The sequence below is a fragment of the Pipistrellus hanaki genome (assembly GCF_964339955.1).
Source record: "Pipistrellus hanaki genome assembly, chromosome: 3".
Lineage (NCBI taxonomy): Eukaryota > Metazoa > Chordata > Mammalia > Chiroptera > Vespertilionidae > Pipistrellus > Pipistrellus hanaki.
This window is the reverse complement of record NC_140505.1, coordinates 6,988,848-7,016,067: the sequence shown is the minus strand read 5'-3', so window position 1 is coordinate 7,016,067 and position 27,220 is coordinate 6,988,848. Positions and strand designations below refer to the sequence as shown.

At 42.1% G+C, this 27,220-nt stretch overlaps 3 protein-coding genes across 11 annotated transcripts in view; 1 reads left to right on the top strand and 2 right to left on the bottom strand.

The window, feature by feature from the left end:
• The window catches only part of CFAP96 (cilia and flagella associated protein 96), a 14,144-nt gene extending 6,471 nt beyond the window's left edge, over positions 1 to 7,673 (bottom strand). The window contains exons 1-3 of one of the 4 annotated variants that reach the window (XM_084877735.1): positions 7,570 to 7,673; positions 5,129 to 5,311; positions 2,590 to 2,809 (exon numbers count right to left, since the gene is read on the bottom strand). In XM_084877735.1, coding sequence (XP_084733861.1) covers positions 2,590 to 2,809; positions 5,129 to 5,228 — 320 coding nt within the window. In that variant the 5' untranslated portion in view covers positions 5,229 to 5,311; positions 7,570 to 7,673. Of the gene's footprint in view, positions 1 to 2,589; positions 2,810 to 5,128; positions 5,312 to 7,177; positions 7,353 to 7,569 lie in introns of those variants that run through there. The other 3 variants (XM_084877736.1, XM_084877733.1, XM_084877734.1) reach the window with 3 other exon arrangements.
• On the top strand, positions 7,632 to 23,949 carry UFSP2 (UFM1 specific peptidase 2). Of its 3 annotated transcripts, XR_014794497.1 has the most exons (13): positions 7,632 to 7,705; positions 10,431 to 10,509; positions 11,202 to 11,385; positions 11,467 to 11,533; positions 13,811 to 13,968; positions 14,357 to 14,549; positions 15,875 to 16,021; positions 17,202 to 17,366; positions 17,567 to 17,691; positions 19,748 to 19,824; positions 20,947 to 21,071; positions 22,661 to 22,782; positions 23,511 to 23,949. XR_014794497.1 is itself a non-coding variant. In XM_084877728.1 (12 exons), the coding sequence occupies exons 1-12, from the start codon at positions 7,703 to 7,705 to the stop codon at positions 23,595 to 23,597; spliced, it is 1,407 nt and encodes a 468-aa protein (XP_084733854.1). In that variant the 5' UTR covers positions 7,632 to 7,702; the 3' UTR covers positions 23,598 to 23,949. The 3 variants fall into 3 exon arrangements, 2 of the variants coding, with proteins under 2 accessions (XP_084733854.1, XP_084733853.1); XM_084877728.1 differs by lacking the exon at positions 22,661 to 22,782 and having other exon boundaries at positions 13,814 to 13,968; XM_084877727.1 differs by lacking the exon at positions 22,661 to 22,782.
• On the bottom strand, positions 16,028 to 27,220 carry ANKRD37 (ankyrin repeat domain 37). 4 transcript variants are annotated; one of them, XM_084877737.1, is made up of 5 exons: positions 27,095 to 27,220; positions 26,749 to 26,901; positions 25,674 to 25,765; positions 24,497 to 24,700; positions 16,028 to 16,829 (listed from the first exon to the last, which is right to left on the bottom strand). In XM_084877737.1, exons 1-5 carry the CDS (start codon positions 27,119 to 27,121, stop codon positions 16,742 to 16,744), a joined length of 564 nt encoding a protein of 187 aa, XP_084733863.1. In that variant the 5' UTR covers positions 27,122 to 27,220; the 3' UTR covers positions 16,028 to 16,741. The 4 variants fall into 4 exon arrangements, with proteins under 4 accessions (XP_084733863.1, XP_084733864.1, XP_084733866.1 ...); XM_084877738.1 differs by having other exon boundaries at positions 16,028 to 16,817; XM_084877739.1 differs by lacking the exon at positions 16,028 to 16,829 and adding an exon at positions 23,906 to 24,252.

The window sequence follows — 27,220 nt, the reverse complement described above, 5'->3', positions numbered from 1 at the left end:
TAGAGAGTTAGAAACATCGATAAGAGAGAAACATCGACCAGCTGCCTCTTGCACACCCCCTGCTGGAGATGTGCCTGCAACCAAGGTACATGCCCTTGACCAGAATCGACCTGGGACCTCTCAGTCTGCAGGCAGATGCTCTATCCACTGAGCCAAACCGGTTTCGGCTATGCTGATTTTAAATGTTCACATAAACAAAATTCATAACCTCTAGATTAATACTTTCTATTAATCTCATTAACCATAACAATAAATAGACTTTCTGGTGTATTGAGGTGAGGTTAGGTACTCTAAGACAAATTAGCTAATAAATGGCCGACTTCTGACCATCCACTCACTGGAAACTATACTTTCAAAACATATGAATATTGTTTCTGCTGCTGATGGCATAATGAATCTCATGACATTTTGCTAACTTTCTTCTTTTGGGCTCATACTGATTATTATAGAAAAAATTTAACAAATTTTTAAAATTTTGATGTTAAATTTTCTGGACCCACAATATATATTTAATCATTAAGCTATTTACCACCCAATTCCTTATTTTAACAAATATTAACTTTAATAAAATTTTCACAATAAGATAACTAATGTTAGCAACAGTCATAGTCTCTACTTTCCAAGTTATCAATGAAGTAAACAATTTTTAATAATCAGTAAATGGCATCCAAGACCAATGAAACCTTATTATCATCAAAACTTGACACTGGTTATACATTTGAATTAAAAATTTTTAAGTCTAGAAAGACATCAATATTGGTTACTTATTATCTTTGACCTACCAATGAAGGTTCCTTTAGGAGAAAATACTCATTTTTATTAATTGATACTTCTGAATATATGTCATAAAATAAAATATAAGGAGACAAATCAATGACATTGCAGATAAAAGGTCAGTTATCCACAGACATAATCTAAGTAGAATTCAACTTATTAATGCAAGCAATAAATATCAGTACATTTAAGATTTATTAAGTGCCTGTGGTCCCATAATTTGGTGATAAGTACCAGTATAACGGCTTCTTATTTCTACTACCAATCTCTCTTTTTGAAAACTTTCTGTATCCACTAAATTACAGATTTTTTTTCTCCTACTTGAGAGATTTAAAAAGAAAAATTATTCTAACTACAAAACTGTTATTATTTTTTGACTGACAAATGAATATTATAATCCAGCAATTTTCAAGTGGTGTGCTGTATTTAGCACTAAAATATACAACCTGACGACTTAGACAGGGGCTCTGACTTCTTTTCCCTCAGATGGTCACATTAAAAAAAAGACATTTGGCCAACACAATAATAGCCATCCAGTGTAAATGAATCAATATTATCCTATTTTGCCCTGGCCAGTGTCCCTCAGCCTGTGCACAGAAAGATCCGGGTTTGATTCCTGGTCAAGGGCACATACCTGGGTTGCAGGTCGATTCCCGGTAGTAGGTGACAAGGAGGGGGGGGGGCATGCCGGAGGCAACCAACCCACGTGTCCCTCTCACATCCACGTTTCTCCCTCCCCCTCCCTGGATCTGTCCCTAAAATCGACGGGGAAAATATCCTCAGGTGAGAATTAACAACACAAAAAATTATACCTATTTATTTTTGTCAAACTGGCATAAAATATAATACTTTTCTCTGTTTGCAGAATTTGAGTAATTAGTTTATGTTTGCCATAAGATGAAAAAGGTGGAAAATCGTAGTTATAATCTAATGGATCAAGGCAGCAATTTCCAATTAATACCACAAGAGGTCAACATTCATGGGGGGAACACTTAAAAATAGGAAAAAGTTATTTAAAGGGAAAAATAACCATATTACATGTAAAGGATTCTTAACATATCTTTGATGATTTAACTTCTTTATTAAAAAAAAAAAAAAAAAAAAAAAAAAAAAAAAAAAAAAAAGCTTCTCCTACTTTCACTTTTTTATTAATACTTTGTAAAAGTTTTTCAAAAATAGAAGAAACAGCCAGGGCACGGATATGATGGCCCAAGGTGATATTTTTCCCTGACTATGTGCAGATTTTTCTATCAACTTTATTTTCATTATTTAGTTGGCCTTTATTAAATAAACTAATAGAGGACAGTAACATAAATAATCCCAAACTTAATGTGATAAAGATGGTCAATTTAGCAAAAAATATCTGCCAACTTAAATCTTCCAATATAACTATCCCCAGTTAAGACAAAATAACCAAAACATCATACTATAAAAAGTGAGTCATAGCCCTAACCAGTTTGGCTCAGTGGTAGAGCGTCGGTTTGCGGAATGAAAGGTCCCAGGTTCCATTCCGGTCAAGGGCATGTACCTTGGTTGCGGGCATCCCCAGTTGGAGGTGTACAAGAGGCAGCTGGTTGATGTTTCTCTCTCATTGATGTTTCTAACACTCTTTCCCTCTCCCTTCCTCTCTGTAAAAAAATCAATTATATATATATATATATATATATATATATATATATATATATATATATATATATGAAATATATAATATATATATTAAAGTGAATCATATATATGTAAGTCCTGTGGAAAAGTAAACTCTTCAGTTAGAGAAAAGTTGCAGATGTATTCAAGAGTTTTTCCCCAAACACTTACGATTTTTTGTCTCCGCTACTAGGAAGGAAAGCTTTTCCTACATTTTTTTTTGATTCTTCCATCATACGCTTTCTTCTCATTTGATTCATATTTACGTAACCTTCACCTTCAAAAATCCTTACAAAACGGGGCTCAAAGTAGCCTGGCTGGAGGTCTGACATTTCTTTGGATCCCCCCGGTAGCATCTGTTTATTTTTGCTTGCAGCTTCATTAAATGGCCCTTTAAAAATAAATTAGGAAGATGGTGATTTTGAGCTGACTGGTAATAAAAGAACATGAAAAATAACAAAAGAAAAGTTTCAAAATGTGACATGGGCCAATAAGTCTTGAGGCCTAAAACTGGTTTTAAATGTCCACTGAGAGTCTGTGGGAAAGGCTGTGGAGACAACAAGACCTGAGAGGGTTACGTTGTAGACTGTGAATTTCAGAACCGGAAGAGACCTTAGAGATTATCTAATCCAATGCTTCCCCATCTACATAACTGAGAAACAGTATGTGTGAAATGTCAATAACTGTGTGTGTGCATGTGTGTGTGCATGTGTGTGTGGTGTGTGTGAGTGTGTGTGTGAGTGTGTGTGTGTGAGTGTGTGTGTGTGAGAGAGAGAGAGTGTGTGTGTGTGTGTGTGTGTGAGAGAGAGAGAGAGAGAGTGTGTGTGTGTGTGTGAGTGTGTGTGTGAGTGTGTGTGTGTGTGTGTGTGTGTGTGAGAGAGTGTGTGTGTGTGAGCGTGTGTGTGTGTGTGTGTGTGTGAGAGAGAGAGAGAGAGTGTGTGTGTGAGTGTGTGTGTGTGTGTGTGTGTGTGAGAGAGAGAGAGAGAGAGAGAGAGAGAGAGAGTGTGTGTGTGTGTGTGTGTGTAGGTTAAAGTGGAGAATGTTCGCCACACTGAAGCAATTTCCATCCTGGGTATATGGAAACGACACATGAGTGCCGTTATGCACTAAAAGACATAAACAAGAATGTTCATAGCAATTCAGTCATAATAAAACCGAGAAACAGTTCTGCCCTAGTTGGTTTGGCTCAGTGGATAGAGCATCACATTGTAGGCTCGATCCTCAGTATAAGGCAACCAATCAATGATTCTCTCTCCTCATTGATGTTTCTCTCTCTCTCCCTCTCCTTTCCCCTCTGAAATCAATAAAAATATGTATTTTTAAAAAACAATAAGAAATAGTTCAAATATTCATCATTAGAACAAATTAAATAAACAGTAACCCTGTAATTTCTTAAAAGACTTTTTATAAATATTTGGAACTTCTTTTATAATTTGGATTAATTATAGAAGTCCTTTCATGATGTAAAGTATTTTTTGAAGTGCAAACAATCCTTAAATCAACTGGTTATTTCAATGTGAATTTGTATTATTGATTTTTTGCCTTACATTTTTGAAAAGTAATATATTCACATCGTTCCAAATGCAATAGTATAAATATTTGTACAATAAATCTTCCCCACACTTAGCCACTCAGTTCCTCTCCCACAGGAAATCATGATATTAAATTTGTTTCCCACAGAAACCGGTTTGGCTCAGTAGACAGAGCGTGGGCCTGCAAACTGAAAGGTCCCAGGTTGGATTCTGGTCAAGGGCATGTACCTTGGTTGCAGGCACATCCCCAGTAGGAGGTGTGCAGGAGGCGGCTGATCAATGATTCTCTCTCATCGATGTTTCTAACTCTCTATCCCTCTCTCTTCCTCTCTGTTAAAAATCAATAAAATATATATTTTTTTAAATTTGTTTCCCAAAGAAGTAAGTATTGGGCATGTTCCAATACATATTTTCATATATTTTCCTCTTTATTTTTAGCGTTCAGCATACCATATACACTATTCTGCACCTTAATTTCTATTTTATTTAATAACATACCTTGGTAGATGTTTCATATCAATGTATTCTTTTTTATTGCCACTTAGAGGTCATTCAATAGCCAACAATTTAACAGACATTTTAAATGGTTATTTACTTTAGCTCTTATTTATAACTCTTCTAAAAAAAAATCCCTGGGCTACTCATTTAGCATTTTATTTTTCAAGAAGGAACAGTAGATGGCCTTTTCAAGTATAAATGTAAACACTATTGCATACTAGACTGTCCCATTTAAGGGGGGAAAAGCTAAAAACATATCCTGGGAGAAAACTGCCATGAACTCTTGGAAAGAAACAAAATTACTTACGAGGAGAATACTTAAAGATAGGGTAGTGCAAAAAAAAAAAAAAAATGAAATTCTCTTAACTCTATTGCAATTTCTCGAGTTTATTCAACTTCAGAACTAATACTTTAAAATATGGACCATTAAAAATATCATTTGGGCCCTAACCAGGGTAGCTAAGTTGGTTAGGGCATCATCCCAATATGCCAAGGTTACAGGTTCAATGGCAGGTCAGGGCACATACAAGAATCCACCAATGAATGTGTGAATAAATGGAATAGCAAGTGGATGTGTTCGTGTTTCTCTGGATAAACAAGTAAATTTAAATGTCATTTAACCAAATCTCCATACGGAAAATGCCCACGCTTAGGCTGTAGAGGAAACCAAGTCTACTTACGATCAAATGGTGACACATATTTGTCACCAACAGTTATATATTCCATCTCACTGAAGAGGCCAATCCTCTCCATATCCGATTTCCCGCCTTCGCCAGGCATTGTGGCGGCTCCTGGAGGCGTTGCCTGTATCAGTAACCTCAAAAGGTTCCTTTGGACTACTTCTTTGACAGCTCAAGCTTACCCTGCAACGAAACATACAGGAGGGAATGTTCAGGAAAACGGTGATCACTAAATTTCAGTCTCAATGGCCTTCAGTCTGAAAGTGGATGTTCTCTACAAAGCAGTAGGCCCAATCTAAGTGGGCAAAGAACCTGTTGTGTGGGGCGAAGGCTGGTGGCATTCAAAAGCCCTCCCTTTGCCTTTCCAGGTGGAATATCCATAAATTACGTGTGTCTGATGGCCTTGTTGCATTGCCAGTCAGCTTCTGTAAATGATAAAAGTAAGACTGTAATAATTTCTAGTGAGGTATAAACACTGTGCAAACAACGCATCCTTCCTTTGAGTGCAAACTAGATTTAAAAGGCATAATTCACTAGGGAAGGTGTTTTCGGTTTGGGTCAGGGGTCAGGGGTCGGCAAACCGAGGCTCACCAGCCACATGTGACTGTCACCTCCACTTCTTCAAAATAGACTCGCCCAGGCCAAGTACCCTTCTGCGCGTGGGCCACGAGGTTTCAATCGCACTGTATGTGCGTGCACACCCGCACGTGGTATTCTGTGGAAGAGCCGCACTCAAGGGGCCAAAGAGCCGCATGCGGCTTTCGAGCCGCTGTATGCCGACCACTGGTTTATATCAAATGACTTAAGGGTACTGCCCTGTCCCTCGTACTGAAAATTAGAACTTCGTTTTTCAGATTGCACAGTACATACAGGTATTACCCTCTGGTCCTGCGTTTTTTTCCCAAATTTCATGGGGGGGAGGGGGGGGGGAGAGAACAATGTTCCAACCAAGATAAAAACAAAGAACAACATAACAAACAGAAGTCCACACTTTACTCGTACTTCACCGTGCCAAACCCTTTTGTTCCCGCAATTAACACTGAACCTTCCCCTCTATCGTAGCCACGTGTGCTTCTCTTCCCATGCCCTCATCATGGTTGCCTAATGGGTTATCATTTTACATCCACGTGTAGAGATCCTTTTACAATTGTCTTACCACACACACTTGTTGGCTCTACAAAGGCAGGAATCAAGGTCTGAGCTTGGTTTTTATCACAATACTATAAGTCTGGTGCACCAGATTCATGCACTCAGAGGGGGTTCCCTCAGCCAGGCCCTTGCCCTCTCACAGCCTGGGACTCCTGGAAGGTGAGGGGAGATGTCCGCCTGCTGGCTTAGGCCTGTAGGCCGGCAGGTGGACATTCCTCTCACAGTCCAGGACCCCTCACTCCCTACAGCCTGCCTGCAGTGGAAGCAGGAGAGGCTCCAGCCACAAACAAAACAATGTTCTGGCTAAGTAGTGCTCCCTGTGGGAGCACACTGACCACCAGGAGGCAGCTACATTGAGCATCTGCTCCCCTAGTGGTCAGTGTGCATCGTAGCAACCGGTCATTCCTCTGTTCGGTCAATTTGCATATTAGCGTTTTATTATATAGGATTCCCAGTGTCTGCACAGCACCTGGTGCAACAGAGGGAAAACAGAAGTTCCTGCATTGAGTCTTTCCACGACTTAACTCTTCTTGAGCAACATTTACAAAATCCTTTATTTGTTTAGTTAGCAAATTCATTGCAAACCCCTCTTCGGGGTAAGGCTCCTCGATAGGAGCTCAGAAAACTGAGATTTTTTAAAAGGCATAGATGCTGCGCCGGAGAGCTCCGCTGAACATAAGTAGAACGCAAGCAGAACGTGCCAAGCTCCCTCCGAAAGGATGGAGAAAGGTGCCTGGGTGGGGAGTGGGGGGTGGGTGGTGGAGGGGGTAGCAGAGGGTGGGGCGTTGCAGGAGAGGGTGGGGAGGGGGTGCAGGAGGGGCTGAAAACTTCTGGCTAACGTGAGGAGGGGAAAGATTTCCCACGGAGGCTCAGAGTAGGTGGGTATCTAAAGGCCAACACCTGGCGGCTGCGAGGACCAAGTCACCTCTCAGAAGGGCACTCAGTCCGACCACCCAGACCAGATCGGCTCAGCTGCCGGAGAGCCCAGGGCTGCGAGCCGCCAGAGACCTCGCCGCGCCGAGCAGCGCACTGGGCGAACTGCGGGTGTTTATTGTGACGCGTTGCCTGGGGGACGGGAGAATCCATTCCAAGGACGCTGCGGGGGACACGTAGAGACTTCGAAGCCTCATCGAGCAACACGCGGAAAGACTTAGGCATGGGTTGGGATACGGACGACCCAACCAATAAAGTATCATTTTAGGTTTTAATACGCTTTGTTGCACAATGAACTGCAACAAGACTTCTGCTTTCCGCCCTATTATTTATCCTCCGGGAACTGTGGAATGGTACACCCTTTGGACGCATGCCACGGGGCGTGCTGGGAGTTGTAGTCCTCCTTCCGAGGCCCCGCCCCTCGATAACGACACTTCCGGACCAGCCTCCTCCTGAGTCTCCGGGCGCCTCCGTCGCCGCCACGTCGCAGCCATGGTGAGTACCTCTGCTCGCCTCCGGCCCCTGGGACCGCGGTGGCCGCCACGCCTGCGGCCCCACAGCCCACGGAGGAGCCAGTCCCGCCGGGGCCCACGATGGCAGCTGCGGGGGACTCCTTGGCTCCGGCCGCCCTGCGGGGCCCTCGGCCTCCCCGCTGGTGCCGGAAGGACCTTTTCCCCCACCTCGGCCCGGTTTGGACCCGCGCTTCCGGCGCCTCCTCCCTGCGAATGCATTTTGAGAGGACGACGGATTATTCGGCGTTTTTGAAGGTTTCCAAGAAGGATTGCATCTTGGAAAGATGACCAACTTTCTTCAAATCCTCGCTTCCCTTAGAAACAGTGACGTGACACTTCCGGTTTCCCTCGCGTGTGATTCCTCCGGGTCCTGCTGCCCCTGGTTCTGCAGGTGGCGGTGTCCGTCTGGGACCCGCTTCTCTACCCCCCGTGCTTCCTCCCAGATGTGTGTCTCCAGCTTAGCCCTTTATTCCGAGTGCCTTTTATTCTGTCTGTCTGCTGACCACAGCTCCACGTGGATAGCTCGTGTATCTCAACCTCAGCAAGTTCTAAGGGACGAATTTCCAGCTCACCTCTCTCCCCCCACGCCCGCTCTCCCTCCAGGGACCCCACCTCCGTTACCTGTGCCACCCTGTCCTGCATCCAAAAGCCTGGACGGCATCCCTGACATCTGTCTCCCTTTTCTCAGCTCCTGCACAGTAACCAAGCTCTATGGAGTCCCATCTCCATGGCTGTCCATTCTCACTCTGGACTCTTGCCATCCTTGTCCTTGTCACCATTGTCTAACCGCCCGCCCAGTCTCTTACCTGGTCGTCTAAGCAGATTTTCCCCAACCTGAGCCGCGCCCCCCACCCCTACCCCCATCTCTCCTTTGGAATTGCTCATACTCATTCCTGCCCATCCTGCAGATCTCAGCTTAAATCATATTTCTTCAGAAGTCTAGGGAGCATCTAGTGCTTTCACGGGTAACCCTTTATGGAATCTTCGCAGCCATCCCATGAAGTTGTAGAATTTTCCAGTTTTACCGAAAGTCTTGAGTCATTAGTTCAATTGTGCATTATCATACAGTAAGTCACCGAGTTAAATTTGCTCAAGCCTGTCTTTTTCACTTTTATCTCCTTCAGTATCTTTCTTTGTCATTAAACATTTTTTGCTCCAATGGGTACGTCGTGTTTTGTAGGGTAGTATTGTCCTTTATTTAACAAGCCTCTTATTGATAGTTATTTAGGTGGGTTTTTTGGGGGGGAGGGACTCTGCTATGATGAACAAGAGTATGATAAGTGGACAACACTGAAGCTCAATTTGCATTGAACTTCCTTGATTATTTTCTTAGAATAAATTCCCAGAAGTAGAATAGGGATAAAGGTTATGACTTTTCAACAGGTTACAGTTTATGAAATAAATGAAAGAGTTGCTCTTTTTAAAGTGTGATAAGAGGTTTGTAAATGACAAGAATAGTAATGGTGCCTACTTCGTATTCTGAGGATCGGAGTTAATATATGTCCAGTCATTCAGCACCGTGCCATTTACATTTTTAAGAGCTCTGTAAATGTTTGTACTTATTCATTTATTTCAAAATAGGACTCTTACTACGTAGTGTGGCTCGTCAGCCTGTTTGGGAAATGTTTTGAGACTCTGATGAACTCTTTGAAACCTCTTCCCCGAGGTTCTCCTCCTCCTCTCCCCAACAAAATGGCACATGTCATTGGTCATAAGTCTTCAGCTACCTAAACTCAGCATATGGACCCAGATTAAGAACTGGTAGTAGATTCCACTTCACAAGTGCTTTTCCCCCTTTATAAGTTGCAAGTATTTACCTATGCTCTGAAATATTCTTCTAAAGCATGATTTTTTTCATGGCTGTATAATATTCATAATTTTTTAACCCGCCTGCCATTGTTGACATTTAGGTTAACATCCTTATACCTGAATCTTTGTTTTGCAGATTTCCTCAGACTAAATTTCTCAGTGCAGGCTCACTGCTCCATGAATGTTGGTTCTTACTGCCACATTGACTTAGGAAGAGTTCTAACCCGTACTCCCACCATTAGTGATGCCTTAGTTTCCTCTCATCATCTTGACCACCAAGTATTATTATATCAAGTTCAGTGTTTTTGTTCCTTTCTTAAACTCGTTCTTTACCATTGGTGTTTTCCTGTCATCCTTAAGCCCCTTGTTGACCATCATGTAGAAACGTGGTCTCTCAGCACTCGATACTAGCCGAGCTATCTGCATCCTGGCCTTGTGAAACAGGCTTGCGATGTGTTGTGATAACTGGGTTGAAGAAGTGCAATATTAAAACAAAAGCCGTGAGCTTTAAGCCCAGTGTGTAAAGACACACCCTGAGTTATAACTCAGTGGCACAACTGGAAAAAAGAAAAGAAGTAGAAATACGTCTTAAAGCAGTGGTCCTCAGCTTTTTCACAAGAGAATCACTGGTGTGGGGAGCTTTTCAAATATTCTTATGCCCAGACCCTCCCCAGACCAATTAATCAGTTTAAGTTCCTCATGTGATTCTGGTGTGGGACAAAGGTTGAGAACCCCTGCTTTAGAATTTAGGTTGTTCCGTTTTCTTTTTCTTCATAAAAGAAGAATTTGTGAAATGATTTGCAAAGACAAGGTTGATGAATGCCTAAAATTCAGATTTGGATTTATATAAGGATGAGTTTGTTTGTTTCACAATGGGACTTTTGCTTCATCTGCCTCAGGTGATTTCAGAGACGGTGGATATACTCTTCAGAATCAGAGGAGGCCTTGATCTAGCTTTCCAGCTAGCCACTGCGAACGGTAGGTCAGCCAAAAAGCTCTCCTTTTTCACTCTAAACTTGATGATGAGCTAGACCGAGATTCTCACCAGTTTGCCCATGAAACTGTGCGGGAGGTAGGATGTATTGTCCAAGACCATGTAGTTAGTAAGTTATGTAACTTAGATTTAAACTTAAGACAACGTGTTCCAACACCACCACCAATGGGACTCCTCTGTACAAATTCAAAAAAGATGAGCTTAATAGATGAATCTTAACACTGTTGTTCTGAGTGGAAGAAGCCAGACACAAAAGGCCATGTAATACATGATTCCACTTACATGAAGTGTCCAAAATAGACAAACCTGTAAAGACGAAAAATAGATTAGCGATTGCCATTAGTAAGTGTAGGGGGGGATGAGGAATGACTGCTGGTAGGTACAGAGTTTCTTTTGGGGTCATCAAGATCTTGTGGATTAGAGAGTGATGATTGTAAAACCTTGTGAATCCACTAAAAGCACCTGAATTGTACTCATTCTAAGAACAAATCTTATGGCCTGTAAATTTTACCTCGGTTTTTTCAAAAGAAAGGCAACAATTTTGTATAATTATTGAATCTGGGGAATGGACATTTGGGAGCCAATTTGATTTCTACTTTTGTGTGTTTGGAAGCATTCACGTTGAAAAGTGTAAAACTTTTTCTCATTAACTTCTTTTTACGTTCTTTTAATTTAGAAATTTTTGTCCAGAAGGCTCTAAAACATGTGTTGTGTGACCTGTCAGCCAAGCTGTCCTCGAATGCACTGGTGTTCAGAATCCGCCACAGCTCGGTGTACGTGTGGCCTAACAGTGACACAAACACCATCCCAGGAGAACTGACGGACAGCTCTGCTTGTAAGACCCTGCTGCGCTTCGTCCAGTGAGTATGGTTGAAGATTGCTAGGAATGTTTCCAAAATGTCATTTCATATTCTAAACATCTTTGTGTGTTAAACACTTAGATTTGAACAGGAAGAAGATACAAAACGAAAATTCATGAGGAAGAAAGACAAAAAGCTACCAGATGTGGTAAGCAAATCATCTGCCTTCCTAGTGGTAAACATTTTAAATCCTTGAATTTGGAGTTGAGATCTTAGAAATTATTTAAAAGATAAATGACATGCCAGGCATTATATCTCTTCTTTCATATCTAAACTTTGGTTCCATTATAATAGTTCTCTTCAGCTCTTTTGAATGTTTTCTTTATTCCCACAAAAACAAAACAGCTTAAACACATTTACAAATTATTTAAAAGTAAATAAAAAGGACTCATTTTGAAACATGGCAGTAACACATTAAGCCTGTGAGATACTAGATAATTTACTTTTCTTCATACTGTTCTTAGTTCTGTTGGCTTTTGAACCAATACTAATGACTACCCGCCTGCCATGTGCTACAAACTTTGCCCGATATCGGAAATTTTAAAAAATGGAGCTACTTCTGCAAGGCAGGAAGTTGTGTGGAATTAATTTGACTGTCGTGCTTCTCCAGGCCAGTAAAGGAAAATAGGGTAGACGTGAGGTTGAGAGGTGGGCCTGGGACACTTCAGGAGAAGCCGAACTACACTAGCAGCTAAGGCAGTAGAGAGGAGGGAAAGACTAGGAGAGAATCTGGGGGATAACATGGATTACACTCGGAAACTAACTGGATATGGGATGACCATTTCTTGCTTGAGTAAAAATGGAAGTCGAGGTTGGTTTGGGTCATGTTTCAGATACTAGTGATGTGTCCACATGAGCTGTTGGTTTTACCAATCTGAAGTGTACACAGAAACCGTGGGCTGTAAGTAATTATTTGAGAATTACCGATATTTGGAGCTGGACATTTTGAGGAGTACTGGTCAGCTATTTTTTTAAAAATATATTTTATTAATTTTTTACAGAGAGGAGGGGAGAGGGACAGAGAGTTAGAAACATCAATGAGAGAGAAACATTGATCAGCTGCCTCCTGCACACCCCCTACTGGGGATGTGCCTGCATCCAAGGTACATGCTCTTGACCGAAATTGAACCTGGGACCCTTCAGTCTGCAGGCCGACACTCTATCCACTGAGCCAAACCGGTTAGGGCTGGTCAGCTATTTTGTAGACTCTTTTAGTCTTACTCCTGATTAAATGCAGGTTGTCATTGTTGGAGGGAATACCACAGAGGTAATATTGTGCTCTCTTAGCACACCAGATTGAAGAGGCATGTGCTGCCCTGGTGTTGGTGATAGTAACTTCAACCACTTAATGTGGCATCTGCCACTATTTTTCCCCTTATAATTAGGAAATAGCTCGTGAGAAGGTAATTCAAGACTATGTATATGTCCTCTTCCTCATCAAATGCTACCTCTTCTAGCATCAGCTGATCATTTTTGCCAGAATCCAACGTTAAGCTGATAGTTGCAAAGTGGCGCTTTTTCTGTCATTTCATATCCAAATGTTATATGTATTAGATGACAGGAAGACTGTGAGGAAGAGTTTTCCTTTTCCTTATTTATGGGTTATCTGCACAGAAGCATGGATTCTTACTTCATGCAATGAGTTATCATCTGTTACTGTTATTAGTTATTTGAGGCTCATTTTCCAAGATTTGACCAATAGAAACTTCTTCAAGTGAGCGCCAGCGGTTTTTGACACTATTTTTCAGAACCTCCTACCTTCTTCCACAAGCTGTTCAGGCACATCATGTGCTCTCCCTGATCCAACTCAGGAGTCAGCCATTCCTCCGAGGAGCGTGCACATGTACAATCCATACTGTTCGTATTCACACAGACACTCATATTTTTCTGTGTAAGTCATGTCTGTTCCTCCAGTTCTGTTCCAGCCTCACACAGCTCCTAACCTTTTCCCTGTGAGAAGCCCGGCTTCCAGTGGCCTCAGTGTTTTTCTACATTTGTTCAATATACAAAAGGTATTTTCATGCCAGACAGAACCAATCCTGGTAATAGAATTCAATATCTGTTTATAGTTCTCCATGTCTTTAGAGCAGGCATCCATAGTTTAAAAGTTCCTTCAGTGTGTGGTTATTGTGTCTCGTTCATTGCATTTTTTTAAATTAAGTCTAGAGAATAATATAATGAACCCTGGTGAACCTATACCAGCTCTCATGTTTATCAGTACCCAGTCAGTCTGACTTCCTCTTCACTCCCCACTCACCGGCCACATCTCCTCAGGTTGTTTTGAAGCAGAGAACAATTTTTTGTTAAGATTTGAGCGTTTAAATGACTTCCTGTAGCTTCGGTCCTTAAAAAGTCCTTTTACTTAGCCCTTTTATCTTTAGTGTTCACTGTGCCGTAAGCTGACTGTGACTGTTTGTCTTTACAGCAGCAGGTGGTAAACATAGACCTCATGCTGGAGATGTCCACCTCCCAGACCGCCGTCACCCCCGTCATTGAGAGAGAAGTCGGAGGACACCACTACGTCACCATGACGTTGCCGGTGGATGCCGTTGTGTCTGTTGCCCCCGAAGAAGCCTGGGGGAAGTAGGTATTCCAGAGTGCTCCTGCCCCGAGTCATTGAGGACCCTGCCCCAGCGTGACAGAGGCCACTTCTGAGTCGCATGTAGGCACATCCAGGGTGTGGTTGTAGTTTTCAGTGTGACTTCCTCCCTGTTTTTTAGTAAGAGACATCTGGTAATTAAGTATTTGGAGGAAATAGGGTTGTCTGTAACATGTAGTATAAGGTTTTCCCTTTACACAGAAGAAACAGAGTTTATTTAATCTTTTATAAGTTAGACTTCCTCTAATTAACCTGGCCCAGTCAAGTGGGGTTTTTGGTACCACATTAGGGATATATTAATTCCACACTCATTTCTCATCTATCAGAGCCACTGTAACTTCTGTTAATGCACTTGTATGTTTTCCCCCACAGGGTTCGTAAATTTCTAGTGGATGCAATTCATAGTCAGCTGACTGAAATGGAAAAGTGCATTTTGAAATATATGAAAGGAACCTCCATTGTGGTCCCTGAGCCGCTGCACTTTTTATTACCGGGAAGGAGAAACCTTGTAACAGTTTCATACCCATCGGGAATTCCGGACGGGCAGCTGCAGGCCTACAGAAAGGTGAGACCGAGCCAGGTACTCTTGGAAAAAATCAGGCTGTCGTCCATTTCATAGTTAATTACATATTTCTAAAAAACAAGTTATTTTACAATTTACTAGTAACCTTAAAGTGTGGAGCCCGACTATTCATTTTACATATTATTTAAGTATTTCGAGTGAAAAGGTCTGTGAAACCCATATGTAACATTTGAATTTTATATGCTGAGTGTGGTTCATATGTTCTATGAAACTATTCAGTTTTCCATAATGAAATGAAGAATTGAAATGTGCTTCCATCCCTAGAGAATGTGATGAGTGTTAATAAATTCCTTTCCCTTTCATTCCTCCCAGGATTGTGAGAGATTACAGTTAGGGGAGGGCAGTCAGGATCCATGCTGACCCTAGTTGGGAGTGACAGTAATACTCCACCCCACCCCACCCCCACGCCCCCGGCTTCTGTGGTCTTATTAGAGGCCTTTGAAGAAAACACCATCAGCACTCAAGCCATGAGGCTTACTGACAAAATGGCTGGCTTTAGGGAACGTATCTCTTATGTGTGGCCTTGTCCGGCCACATCAGAGTCTCTTCCTGAGATGCCCTCTCGTGTCCCTGAGATACGGAACCCTCTGCCCCACTCTGGGCTAGAGGAAGTGATATGTCGAGGCCACAGCTCCCTGAGCTAATGATCCCCTCACACTGCCGGAGCACACAGAAGCTGTGAGGAAGAAAATGTCCAACTTTTCAAAGTAAACTGTTACACATTTTTATAATGGGAATGTTTTTGCATTTTAAACGTGTATTTTTAGCTCAGTGCCGTATAGGTTGGTTTCATAACCACCAATTTCTACTCTGAAATTTAATCACTACCCCTTATATTTGTTAAGTACTCTAAGCATGACTTTTTAAAATAAGTTATTATTGTATTTTATAAGTACTTTATAAATACTCTAAGCATGACTTTTTAAAAGAAGTATATCATTGTTAGTTATAATTTACTCACAAGGCTGTTTCAAAACCAGTCTTTATCCTGGATGTAATTTAACAGACTGTGTTACAACAGATAGTTAATGTTAAATGATCTCAGTGCTCTCACATTTGACAAATTATTTTCATTTTTCTGTGTTCTCTCTCCATTTCTACCCACATACATAGATAAGCAAAAATAAATCTTGTTTGGTTTTAGTTTGTTCTCACACTCTTTGACCTTAGAGAATTAAATCATAAGTGTATTTGATAATTTTCACAACTGATATATAATTTTCTGTCTTATATCTTTAGTTTGACTTTATTGACTAGAAATTTAAATCGTTTAACTGTTTTTCCCTCTTGATTCTGACTTCCTGTAGGAGTTACACGATCTCTTCAACCTGCCTCATGACAGACCTTATTTCAAAAGGTCCAATGCTTATCACTTTCCAGATGAACCATACAAAGATGGTTACATTAGAAACCCACACGCTTATCTCAGTCCACCCAACATGGAGACTGGTATGGTGAGTTTAATAATTCCTTACGAGAGTCAGCTGATCACCATTGTCAATCGTTTTTTGTTTGTAAGGATTGATTCACAATGTATGTCACTCCTAAAATGTAATTTATCATCCATTTCTTTTAATAATCAAGTGCTTCAGATAGCAGCAATTCACAGTGGTCTAAAAGGTTAGGAATATCTAGCATAGACTACATTTCTCTGCCTAAAATCCCTTCCCCCGACTTCTTTATAAGCTTGTCCAATTTTATTTCCGTTCTGAACCTGAGAAATCATGCTAATTAAGGATATATTCTATCCAAACTACACTGTAGCAGAAGTCTAATAAGACCCTACAGTGTTTTTCTGTGCAGCATGTACCTGCTTGCAAAGCGTAGATCTTCACTGAAGCTGCTGAAATGAGGAGCGAGGGGAAAGTCCCTTTAAGGATGTACATAGGCCGATTAGAAAAGATCCTGTGACGTCCAAGATAGGTGTGTTTGCACAGCTGGCCACCCAGCACAGAGCCGCTGCCTCAGTCCCAGGCCCACACGGACTCCGTGGTGACCTCTCTCTGCTCGCTCTGCTGTTGTGCCTTCTCTCCACCCTGTCTTTTCTCAGCCTCGGAGCTGCAGTTTCTTCATTGTTGCTGCTTATTGTAGCTTTTCCTCCTGCCTGTCGCTGCTCACAGTGTGCATTGTTTCAGCTTCACACCCTGACCTTTCTGCCCGATTCACTCTGCACTTCAGATCCCACGGCAGGAAACTCGATTGGCCATTCTGCTGTGGCATTTGTCCAGTACCTGCTGAGTCCCAGGTGCTCTGTAAGGAAATCTGAAGTAAAAACGAATACATGACTCTGTGTCTGCCCTACAGGAGTTAGGGGCCCACTGCTAGGCCTGTCCAGGAGGGTGCGCTTGGGACAGCTGTTCCACCTGCTTCCCATAGAGACTCGGCTGGGCACTCACACTTACTTGCCTACAAATGCACCTGTAGTCAGCATGTCAGTGATCCGATTTCCTTTATTGTGCTTCTATAGGAAATCTTGAGACACTTACTTCTAGTTAAAAGTCTTACTCTGTGAGGCATAGAATCACAGAAGAGGAAATACAAAACTGAGAGTCTCAAGCAGTATCTCTTGATGGTTTTCTAGTAGATTATTACATAAACGTTTTCTCTCTCTCAGACTCTGTTCTCTTTATACAGGTTTATGTGGTCCAGGGCCTGTACGGTTACCATCATTACATGCAGGACCGGATGGATGACAACGGCTGGGGCTGCGCCTACCGGTCGCTGCAGACCATCTGCTCTTGGTTCAAACACCAGGGGTACACGGAGAGGCCCGTTCCCACACACAGAGAAATCCAGCAGGTACAGAGCATGCCCTTTTTCATGACGAGCACGTGTACATTTCAGTAGCCCTTAGTGTACCATTAATTATTATTAACTCATAGTGCAGACTGATTTCTGTTTTGAAGGAAAAATGTGTCCTTCTAATCAGGGAAAAAGCCCTACCTGTAATTTTAATAGCTGTCTTATGTATGGATTTCTTTGTATTTTCAATACAAAAGGCTCTCGTTGATGCCGGGGACAAGCCAGCAACCTTTGTGGGATCACGGCAGTGGATTGGGTCTATCGAGGTACAGCTGGTACTGAACCAACTGATTGGCATAACTTCAAAAATACTGTTTGTCAGGTAAGGACACGCTATGAAAGTAAAGACATCATTTCAAATTGAGATTGTCGTTCCATTAAAATAACAGAAAAATTATGTCTTTCCCCCACATTTGTTTTCACTCCTTTCTCTTCCTCCACATTGTCTGATTATTTTGTAAATATCACTTTTTAACTCTAATTTTTTTTTATTTTTTTTTTTTTTAATCTTCAGAAGTCTTTGGAGTTTATGATATATCATACATACTTATATGGTTGAGGCCTAATTTTAGCTGAAAGGAGAAAAACTTGGATATATGTCAACTTTGAGTATAGTTAAAGGAAATCAAGTTTATTTGTGCTCAAGTTTTTAAAAAGTCTTGAAAGGAGAAAATCAAGTGTTGATCTACAACTGACCTTTTTGTTCACCTCTTGCACTTTTTCTCCTTAAGATGTTAATAAAGGAATTATGTGGCTGAATAGTCATTTCACTTTTTCCAGTATAGCTTAACCATAATCCCAACATTAAGCTATGAGCAAATCTAAATTAAATACTATTGATTTCTTTTTTTAAAAAATATTTTTTTTATTGATTTCAGAGAGGAAGGGAGAGGTAGAGAGAGAGAGAAACAATACTGAGAGGGAATCATTGATTGGCCGCCCCTTGCACGCCCCCTACTGAGCTTCGAGCCCACAGCCCAGGCCTGTGCCCTCAACCGGAATAGAACCTGGGACTTTTTGGTCTGCAGGCCGACACTCTGTCCACTGAGCCAAACCAGCCAGGGCAATACTATTGATTTCTGGGACAATAACTAGCTTCTTCCTTTTGTGAGCTTATGTTTAAATACATTTTCTATTATCACTGCCTTGTAAATATAGTAACTTTATTCTCATTTAGCCAAGTACTCTAATACATCTGCTTTCACTATTGCAGTCTGGATTGGCTGTGGAAATTAGTGCCAACAAATAAATGATAGGCTAAGTAGTGAAGTATAGCTGATTAAAAGTTGAAAAGTGGAGGTTTTGGCACATTAAAACATACGTTCCTTACTAGGCAAGAGCTAAGTAAGGTTTAACACCACCTGACACCTCAATTCAAAAAAGTCTTCATCTGGCCGTCTTTGTCTTCCCAACAGTACAAATTGTATAGAACATTGTAATATTCCCTAAACACATTATGTTGTTGCCTTGGCCGGGTAGCTCAGTTGGTTAAAGTGTTGTCCTGATACACTAAGGTTCTGGGTTCAATCCCTGGTCAGGGCACATACAAGAAACCACCAATGAATGTATAAATAAGTGGAACAACAAATTGATGTTTCCCTCTCTCTCTCTCTCTCTCTCTCTCTCTCTCTCTCTCTCTCTCTCTCTCTCTCTCCTTGCTCTCTAAAACAATTCAAATAATAAAAATAATATGTTGTACTTGAAAACATGTTTTACCTTTCACACTGGCTTCACAGACATTGTCTGTTTTAGTCCTGGACTTCCTGTCCTGTAGACAGGGCAGATATTAAGCTCCCAATTTAAGATGAGGAAATACAGACTCAGAGTCTCAGCATGAAGACAAGCACCCAGGATTAAAACTGGTTCTCCTGAAATAAATCCACCCATAAGGCCCTCTGGGTATCCAGGTGACCACTTTCAATCTCAGGTTCTGAAGCACCAAGGTAGTCTTGCTTCTTTCCTGGCATATCTAATGGCCTTAAATGTTTAGAAAGGTTATAGTGCTTTAACTTGCTCAGTCAGTTCCTTACCACTTAGCTGCATTTAAAATCATATGGGTGGGGTTTTGTGTGTTATTTTTTAATGTTTTTATTGATTTCAGAGAGAGGGGGGAAGGGGAAGGGATAGAGACAGAAACATCCATGGGAGAGAACTCTCAGTTGGCTGCCGCCTACACCCCCCCACCAGGAATCCAGCCCTGACCAGGGATCCAAATGGTGACCTCTAGATTCATGGGTTGACGCTCAACCACTGAGCCACACAGGCTGGGCTTTATGGTTTTGTGTATTTTTTAACCAAGAAAGAAAGCAAAAGTGGCCCCATTTGTATGACCTCAGTGTCAGAGATGATTCGTCTGATAGAAAACGGTTTCTTTCCAGCCAGGGTTCGGAGATGGCCGCTCAGGGACGGGCCCTCGCCAATCACTTCCAGAGCGAAGGCACTCCGGTGATGATCGGTACGAGTTTGGGACATCCTGGGCTCTTAGGTGGCGTGGAGAGAATGTAAAACTTGCCGTTAGTATAAAGTATTTACTGTCATGTAAAATCAGTAATTTTAAACTACTTTAAAATGAGCTTTTACACCATACACACTGACCTCCAAATTCCTTTGGAGATTTTTAAATGTGCAAGGCATTTAAAGTTATAATAACCAAAAGAAAATGCTAAGGAGATAAATGATAAAAGTGTGCATATATATAGATAAAGGAGTTGAAAGCTTCATGAAAAAGAGGCCTGAGCATCGTAAGTCTCAGGTCTGGCACTAACTTGGCCCGCTGCTGCAGATTCCATTACTGCAGATTGCTTAATATCTGGGCTTTATGCATAAAATAAGAGGACTGATTCGTTAATCTAAAGATTCATATTCTGTGAGGGACAAGATGGATCCTGTGATGGCAGGGGAAAGCTCAAATGGGCGTGAAGGAAGGAGAGGAAGGCAGACTTCAGCAGAATAGCAAGAAGAACTGAATGAGTGGAGGCTGTCTCCTTGGAGACAGACAGCACGCCCTCTGCTGAGTGGAACACAGTAGTGGCTGTTTCTCTGGTGGGAGGAGTTGTGTTTTTTTTTAATATATATTTTATTGATTTTTTTACAGAGAGGAAGAGAGAGGGATAGAGAGTCAGAAACATCGATGAGAGAGAATCATCGATCAGCTGCCTCTTGCACATCCCCTACTGGGGATGTGCCTGCAACTAAGGTACATACCCTTGACTGGAATCGAACCTAGGACCTTTCAGTCCCCAGGCCGACGCTCTATCCATTGAGCAAAACCGGTTCAGCCTGCTGGGAGGAGTTTACCAGTAGACCCTCTGTGGCCCTTTCTAAACCCAGTTTAGATAATTCCATGGATATGGCAGTGGAACATAATCCTTCTGATTATAGATATGATTGAATCTTTTCTATCTTGAAGATGTAATTTTATCTTTCCAGAGTGTATTTGACATTGTGGTCTTTTACAATGTAGGCTAGAAAATTTTAATGCTGTTGAATAAATTAACAGGCAAAGCAATCTTTTAAAATTGAAAAGGAAGTTGAGATTAATGTATGCTTCTCATATTTCATATTTCCTCTTCTCCAGGGGGAGGAGTTTTGGCCCACACGATACTGGGAGTCGCATGGAATGAGATTACAGGGCAGATAAAATTTCTGATTTTAGATCCACATTATACAGGCGCTGAAGATCTGCAGGTTATTTTGGAAAAGGTACGTATCTGTTTAACACAAATTTAGATGCAAAGACAAAGAAGCCAGAGCCAAAGGAGAACGCAGTGGCTGTTAACAGGATGGATAGTAAACTGAGGGCAGTGACCGTCATTCTAAGGAGGCATCTGGGCTGTGGTGCATGACTGTCCCTCTGCTAGGGACGATAAGAGGGAAATAAAGTAAATTGGAAAGAACCATTTCGGTTAGGTTTATAAAAATGTTCTCAGTTACTGAACTTAATAACGGAGCACAAAGCTCATATATGGATTCTTTTGGAGATTTTTCAGCTTTGCACAAACAGATGTACTGAGGTCTATCAGTGCCTTGAAGTAGGATAGTATAAAATCTCTATCATTTTAGCATTAACCAACAATAGCTAAGCAGGACGCTGGACATTGTGGAGGCCTGACTACTTTTCAGCTGTTTACATATAACTTAATCTCATGCTGTGAAGGATTTGGACAGAATAGCGGGTTTGCTCTGTTAGTGCATATAAGAAACCATGAAGCCAAGGCCTGGCCATCAGTGCAGAAATATTGACTCTTACTTGATTTAAGAATCTAAGGCACTGAGTCTGCTTGGGCTGCTACACAGAATACCACAGACTGGGTAACTTATAAACATCTGACATTTATTTCTCCCGGTGCTGGGGGCTGGGGCATCCAAGATAAGGCGCCAGCAGATAAGCTGTCCATTGAGGCCCACTTCCTAGTTCACAGGCAGCTGTCGTTTTCCCCGTGTTCACAGGTAGGAGAGATGAGGGACCTTTCTGGGGCCTCTTTAAAGAGGGCACTAACCAATTTGTGAGGGCTCCACCCTCCAGAGGCCTCACCTCCAACTATCGCATTGGGATTAGGTTTCAACCCATGAACTTTGAAGGGACACAGTCAGTCTGTAGCAGGGCCACGGGGAAGGTCTGCCTCTGCCGCTTTACCCTCTTGTGGAGCTTTCCTGCTTGACATTCCCGGCCAGTCCCCTCAAAGGAGAGCACGGCTCCCCCTCCACTCCCATCAGTCCCTGTTTGGGCACCCTCTCTGCCCACGTCCCTTAAAAAAAACTCAGCCTGGTTACCTGGAGAAGGCCTACATGTGTGAAAGGATCACAGGAAGATTAAACGGAGATAGTATAAGCTTTCCTTCCTAATTATCATTAAGAACACAGATGTTAGGACATTAAAATTACTATTAGAGGAAGTTTTGCTGAAAATAGTAGATAATAAAAAGAAGCTTATTGTGTATAGCAACATGTCTCAAACCAAAGTTAAAAAATATATATATTCTTACTGATTTTAAAGAGGGAGGAGAGAAACATCAATGATGAGAGAATATTGATTGGCTGCCTCCTGCATGCCCCCTACTAGGGATCGAGCCTACAACCAAGAAATGTGCCCCGACCAGGAATCGAACCATAGCCTCCTGGTTCATAGGTTGATGTTCAACCACTGAGCTACACCAGCCGGGCCACAAACCAAATTTGACAGCTGGAAGCAGGGGCAGTAGGACTGACTTGGGGGTGGGGGGGGAGAAGTTAATGTCTTACTTTCAAGTGATTTGGATTTTTATAATGTTTATCTTATTTTTTGCAATCAGAAAAAGAAAAACACTAAAGAGCATCCCTGGCCTCCACACTAAAGGGTCAGCTAACACACTCTTTTGGAGGAGGTCTGATCTTTGACCTTAGGCCTGACAGCACCCTGCAGTCTCCGAGTCAGGTAGGGAGGGAGTGAGACCAGGCTTGTCCCGCACCCGGTGGTATTTTAAGAGTCCTAGCTAGCCTCCTCACACGTATTTATCAAAGCTTTTCATTTCATAGTCATAGAACACAGACAAGATGTTAGCTGGGCCTTTAAGAAAATAAATCAATGGCCCTAGAAGAAATTCGATAAACTTTTATATTCACAATGAGATTTTGTTTGAGAGTAATTTTCTCTGCTGGAGAAAAGGATGAATGCTGACATGAATGGAAAGTGGAAATGATTACAGCCTGAGGGAAATGAATGCCACTCAAAGGGCGAGCTTAGATTTCTCACCATATTTCCTCAGCTATGATGCCTCTGCATGGTGCACAGCAGTCTTTTATGGACTGCTGAGGAAAACAGACTGCCACTTAGATTGTCCCATGCCTCTGGCTGCTAGAATGGCAAAACTGTACATCTTAACATCAATAAAATGTGGACTTTGAAGCCATAGTTACCATAGGAAGCTTCTCTTTATTTTACTGATTTGATTAAATACAGTATAATTTTTTTTTTATCTATCTGAAAGGGATCCAAATAAATTACTTTTCTATGCTTTATACAAATTAGGATCCTTGAATTATATAGGTACTTAAGAGTCTTATTCCAAGATCCTATTGGAGCAGGATGGTAAAATTTTATAATTTTGGTCCTATAGTCCTGTAACTTTGTAAAATCTTTTCCTTTTCCTTTTCCCAATCTAGGGCTGGTGTGGATGGAAGGGTCCAGACTTCTGGAATAAGGATGCGTACTATAACTTATGTCTTCCTCAGCGACCAAGCATTATTTAAAACTAGAGGCCCAGTGCACGAAATCCATGCTCACAGGGTGGAGCAGGGGAGTCCCTTAGCCCGGCCTGTGCCCTCTTGCAGTCTGGGAACCTCATAATCGATCACCCCAAAGAGGTAGGCCCCGCACACCTGCTGCTGTCCACTGGTCGGTGGCCTGGGCCTCCCTGTGGGTGACCCATCACATCGCACCTGCCTTGGCTGGCCTGGTGCCAGTGGGTGTCATAGCGTGGTTGTCCAGACGATTCTGCTGTTCGGTCGATTTGCATATTACACTTTTATTATAGATATCTTGGACTCAAAGACTGTAGTAAAGTTTATTATAAATTTATTAATAAAAAATAAGTTTAATTTTCAAATGACTCCTGGTGTGTAGTTGGATGGTTTAACCTTGATTTTTTCCAAAGGTTATAGATTCCACACAAAAAAAGAATTTAGTCTTTAGACATTCCTTTCAGAACTCAATAGACAAAGCATGTGCAACCACAATAGTGTCGGCATGTAAATACATGTATTCATAAATGTTCTCTTCACTTAGAAGAAAGTTCTCCTCCTTCTCAGAAGGACTTTAGATGCCGATGAGCGAAAGCCATGGCTTGGTGCTGAGCAGCAGATCTGCACGACGGGAAGGCCTCGTCACACCTCAGACCCAAGTCATCTGTTAAAAACACGTTCACATTGAAGTCTCTCCTAACAGGTTATCTCCCAACCTTCTCTGCAGAACAATCTTTGTCTTTTCTGGTAATTGTTATAGTAGTTACTAGAACTGATCTTAAAATGTGTTAATGAGAATGAAAAAGACACACTGGAAATAAGACTGCCAATATTTAAATGAAATAATAATTTCTGTGCCAAATAAGAGACCCTTGAGGAAGGAAGAACGAAGAAACTGAGTTACTTACGGACACTTCCTTTTCCCACTTGTATTTCCTGCACTCGCAGAACTCCGTTTCTGCCTGAGCACCGGCACACAGGGGTCTCTGTGGGCCGGTTCTCCTGGGTGTTCTGTCTGCATACGTTTAATCGCTGTGAGGAACTTGACACATTCGGGAAATCCACACGACCAAGCAAGATCTTCAGCTGTTTGCCCATTCTTATTACATAAGCTGAATTTAAAATAAAAACCGAGTTAAGTAAAGCTTGACAAGTGTTTAGCCTTTTTAAAAAATATATATATGTGTGTGTGTGTGTGTGTGTGTGTGTGTGTATATATATATATATATATATATATATATATATATATATATATATATCTTTCTAACAAAGGAGCTTTGGGCTCTTACAAATGTTGGCTGGTGAAAGAAGCACAGAGAAATTCCACTTTTGTTCGCTACGGTGTTCTCAGTGGCTAGCAGAGTCCAGCACAGAGTGGGCATTTCAGTTTTGAATGAATGAAAGAGCATTCTGTGTTCGATACAGGGGTAAGTACCCAAGAAAGTCCATGAGAACTTGGATAGAATGGATTTTCCTAAACCAAAACTAAGGTGTAATTCTGCCACCTCTGATTGCTCAGGATCCACTTTTCACTTCTTCAATTAACAGCCTGAGTTAACATTTAAATAACACCAAATTATCAATTAGACAAGCATCTTTTTAAAAATATATTATTATTGATTTCAGAGAGGAAGGATAGGGGGAGAGAAAATCAATGATGAGAGAGAATCACTGATTGGTTGCCTCCTGTACACTCTCTTCCCCCACTGGAGATCAAGCCCATAACCCAGGCATGTGCCCTTGATCGGAATCGAACCTGGGACCTGTCAGTCGGCAGGCAGATGCTCTATCCACTGAGCCAAACCGGCTAAGGCAGTGGTGGGCAAACTCATTAGCCAACAGAGCCAAATATCAACAGTACAATGATTGAAATTTCTTTTGAGAGCCAAATTTTTTAAACTTAAGCTTCTTCTAACTCCACTTTTTCAAAATAGACTCGCCCAGGCCATGGTATTTTGTGGAAGAGCCTCAGTTTGCCGACCACGGGGCTAGGGCAACAAGCATCTTTTTAAAAAGCACATGTAATGAAGCTTCAGAAGTCTGATTCATTTAATCCAACTTAAAGCCACCGAGTTTAACACTTACTCAATCTGGGCATCACTGGCTACAAGCAGACTACGGCATTCCAGGCTTCCCACTCTGGCTGCCTTGTGGAGTGGAGCTTCACCAAACACATCCTTAAACATAAGACAACACGTTAGTCTCCCCAGGATGCTTGCTTTGGAAGTTGGTGGATGAAGTCTAATTGTCATTTGAGGAAGCTAGCTGGACCTGACTGGACTGGGCATAATTTTTTCAAGTTTTGTTTTTTAAATAAGGGCCTCTTGGTATGTTATTAAATACAAAGCTTTCATTAGTAAAAACATAGGCAGTCACTGACCCTTAAAATTTAAGTGAGTAAAAGAGTTATATGGAAGTAAAAAAAAAAAGCAATTGAACATTCACCATACTTTAAAGTTCAATGGAAGATGTAGTCTACCAAAAAAAGGTATATACAGCCCCAGCTAGTTGGCTCAGTAGCCAGTTTCCAAGCCCCACCTGCAGGAAGCAACCAATGGGTGTTTCTCTCTGTCTCTCCCCCTCTCTTCTCTCTAAAACTCAAAGGAAAACATCTCCCAGGTGAGGAATAACAGAGTTACCTAGAAAACAGTGGGGAGCATGCCTCACCAATATTTCAGTTGCTATACTGAGACCTTTCATTTGATAACACAGTAAGTGTTCCTTTTGAAATTCCAGACCTGTATGTGCCGCCCAATGTATAATAGGAGCCAGTACGCATATATGTGGCTCATGAGCACTTGAAATATGGTTTGCCTGAAATGAAATGCGCTGTAAATATAAAATACACATCGGATTGAAAAGACATACGAAAATGTAAATTATCTCAGTAATGTTTTATACTGAGATGTTAATATTGTGGATAAATTGGTTTAAATTATAAACTTATTTTCATGTTTCGTTTTACTTTATTGTGGCTCTTACAAAAAAAATTAATCACATACGTGTCCGGTGTATTTCTCTATTGGACATCGCTACACAGACCTGTTTCTAACAACTGAACTGAATGCCCCGGAGACTAAGAAAAGTGTGTGTGTGTGGGGGGGGGGGGGGGGGTTGGGGTGGAGCGGAGGGTTGCGCACAGTAACCGTTACCCGGTTACCTGCTGGTTGAGGTCCGCGCCCGTCTGCAGCTGCCAGAGAAGAAACCAGGCCCGGCCGCCGGCCGCAGCCAAGTGCACAGGCGACTGCTCGCAGGGGTCCGGGGGTGCGTTGACCGAGGCCCCGGCCGCCAGCAGAGGCGTCAGACTCCCCACCTGCAGGAGGAGAGCAGCTCCAGCACCCCTCTCGCCTCTGTCCAGCCCCACGCCCTCCGGGGCTGAACACCCCCCAGCCCTGCAGAGGCGGCAGCGCCCAGCGCTCGCTGCACAGTCACCCCCGCTAAGCGCGCCCAAGAAGACGGACACCTGGAAGCTCCCGCCTGCGGGACACAAAGGGTCTGCGTCTCACCTCTGAGTTGCAATCCAGCAGCAGCATCTTCCGCCTGAAGCCGAGGGCAGGAGTCGTCGGGCTTGCAGAGCAGCAGAGTGGCCGGTAAGTGTGCACCAGCCGCCCCAGCCCGGGAAATTTAAAGTC

Coding starts and splice junctions, on each gene's coding strand:
- ANKRD37 (XM_084877737.1), bottom strand. CDS start 27,121: ATGCTGCTGCTGGATTGCAACTCAGAG. Junction 24,701..25,673: donor GCCAGTGATGCCCAGATTGA/GTAAGTGTTAAA, acceptor TTTTAAATTCAG/CTTATGTAATAAGAATGGGC. Junction 16,830..24,496: donor AGTGGGAAAAGGAAGTGTCC/GTAAGTAACTCA, acceptor TTTTTACTTCAG/ATTTCCTTACAGAGCACCTG.
- UFSP2 (XM_084877727.1), top strand. Junction 17,367..17,566: donor CACACAGAGAAATCCAGCAG/GTACAGAGCATG, acceptor TCAATACAAAAG/GCTCTCGTTGATGCCGGGGA. Junction 21,072..23,510: donor TGCAGGTTATTTTGGAAAAG/GTACGTATCTGT, acceptor TTCCCAATCTAG/GGCTGGTGTGGATGGAAGGG.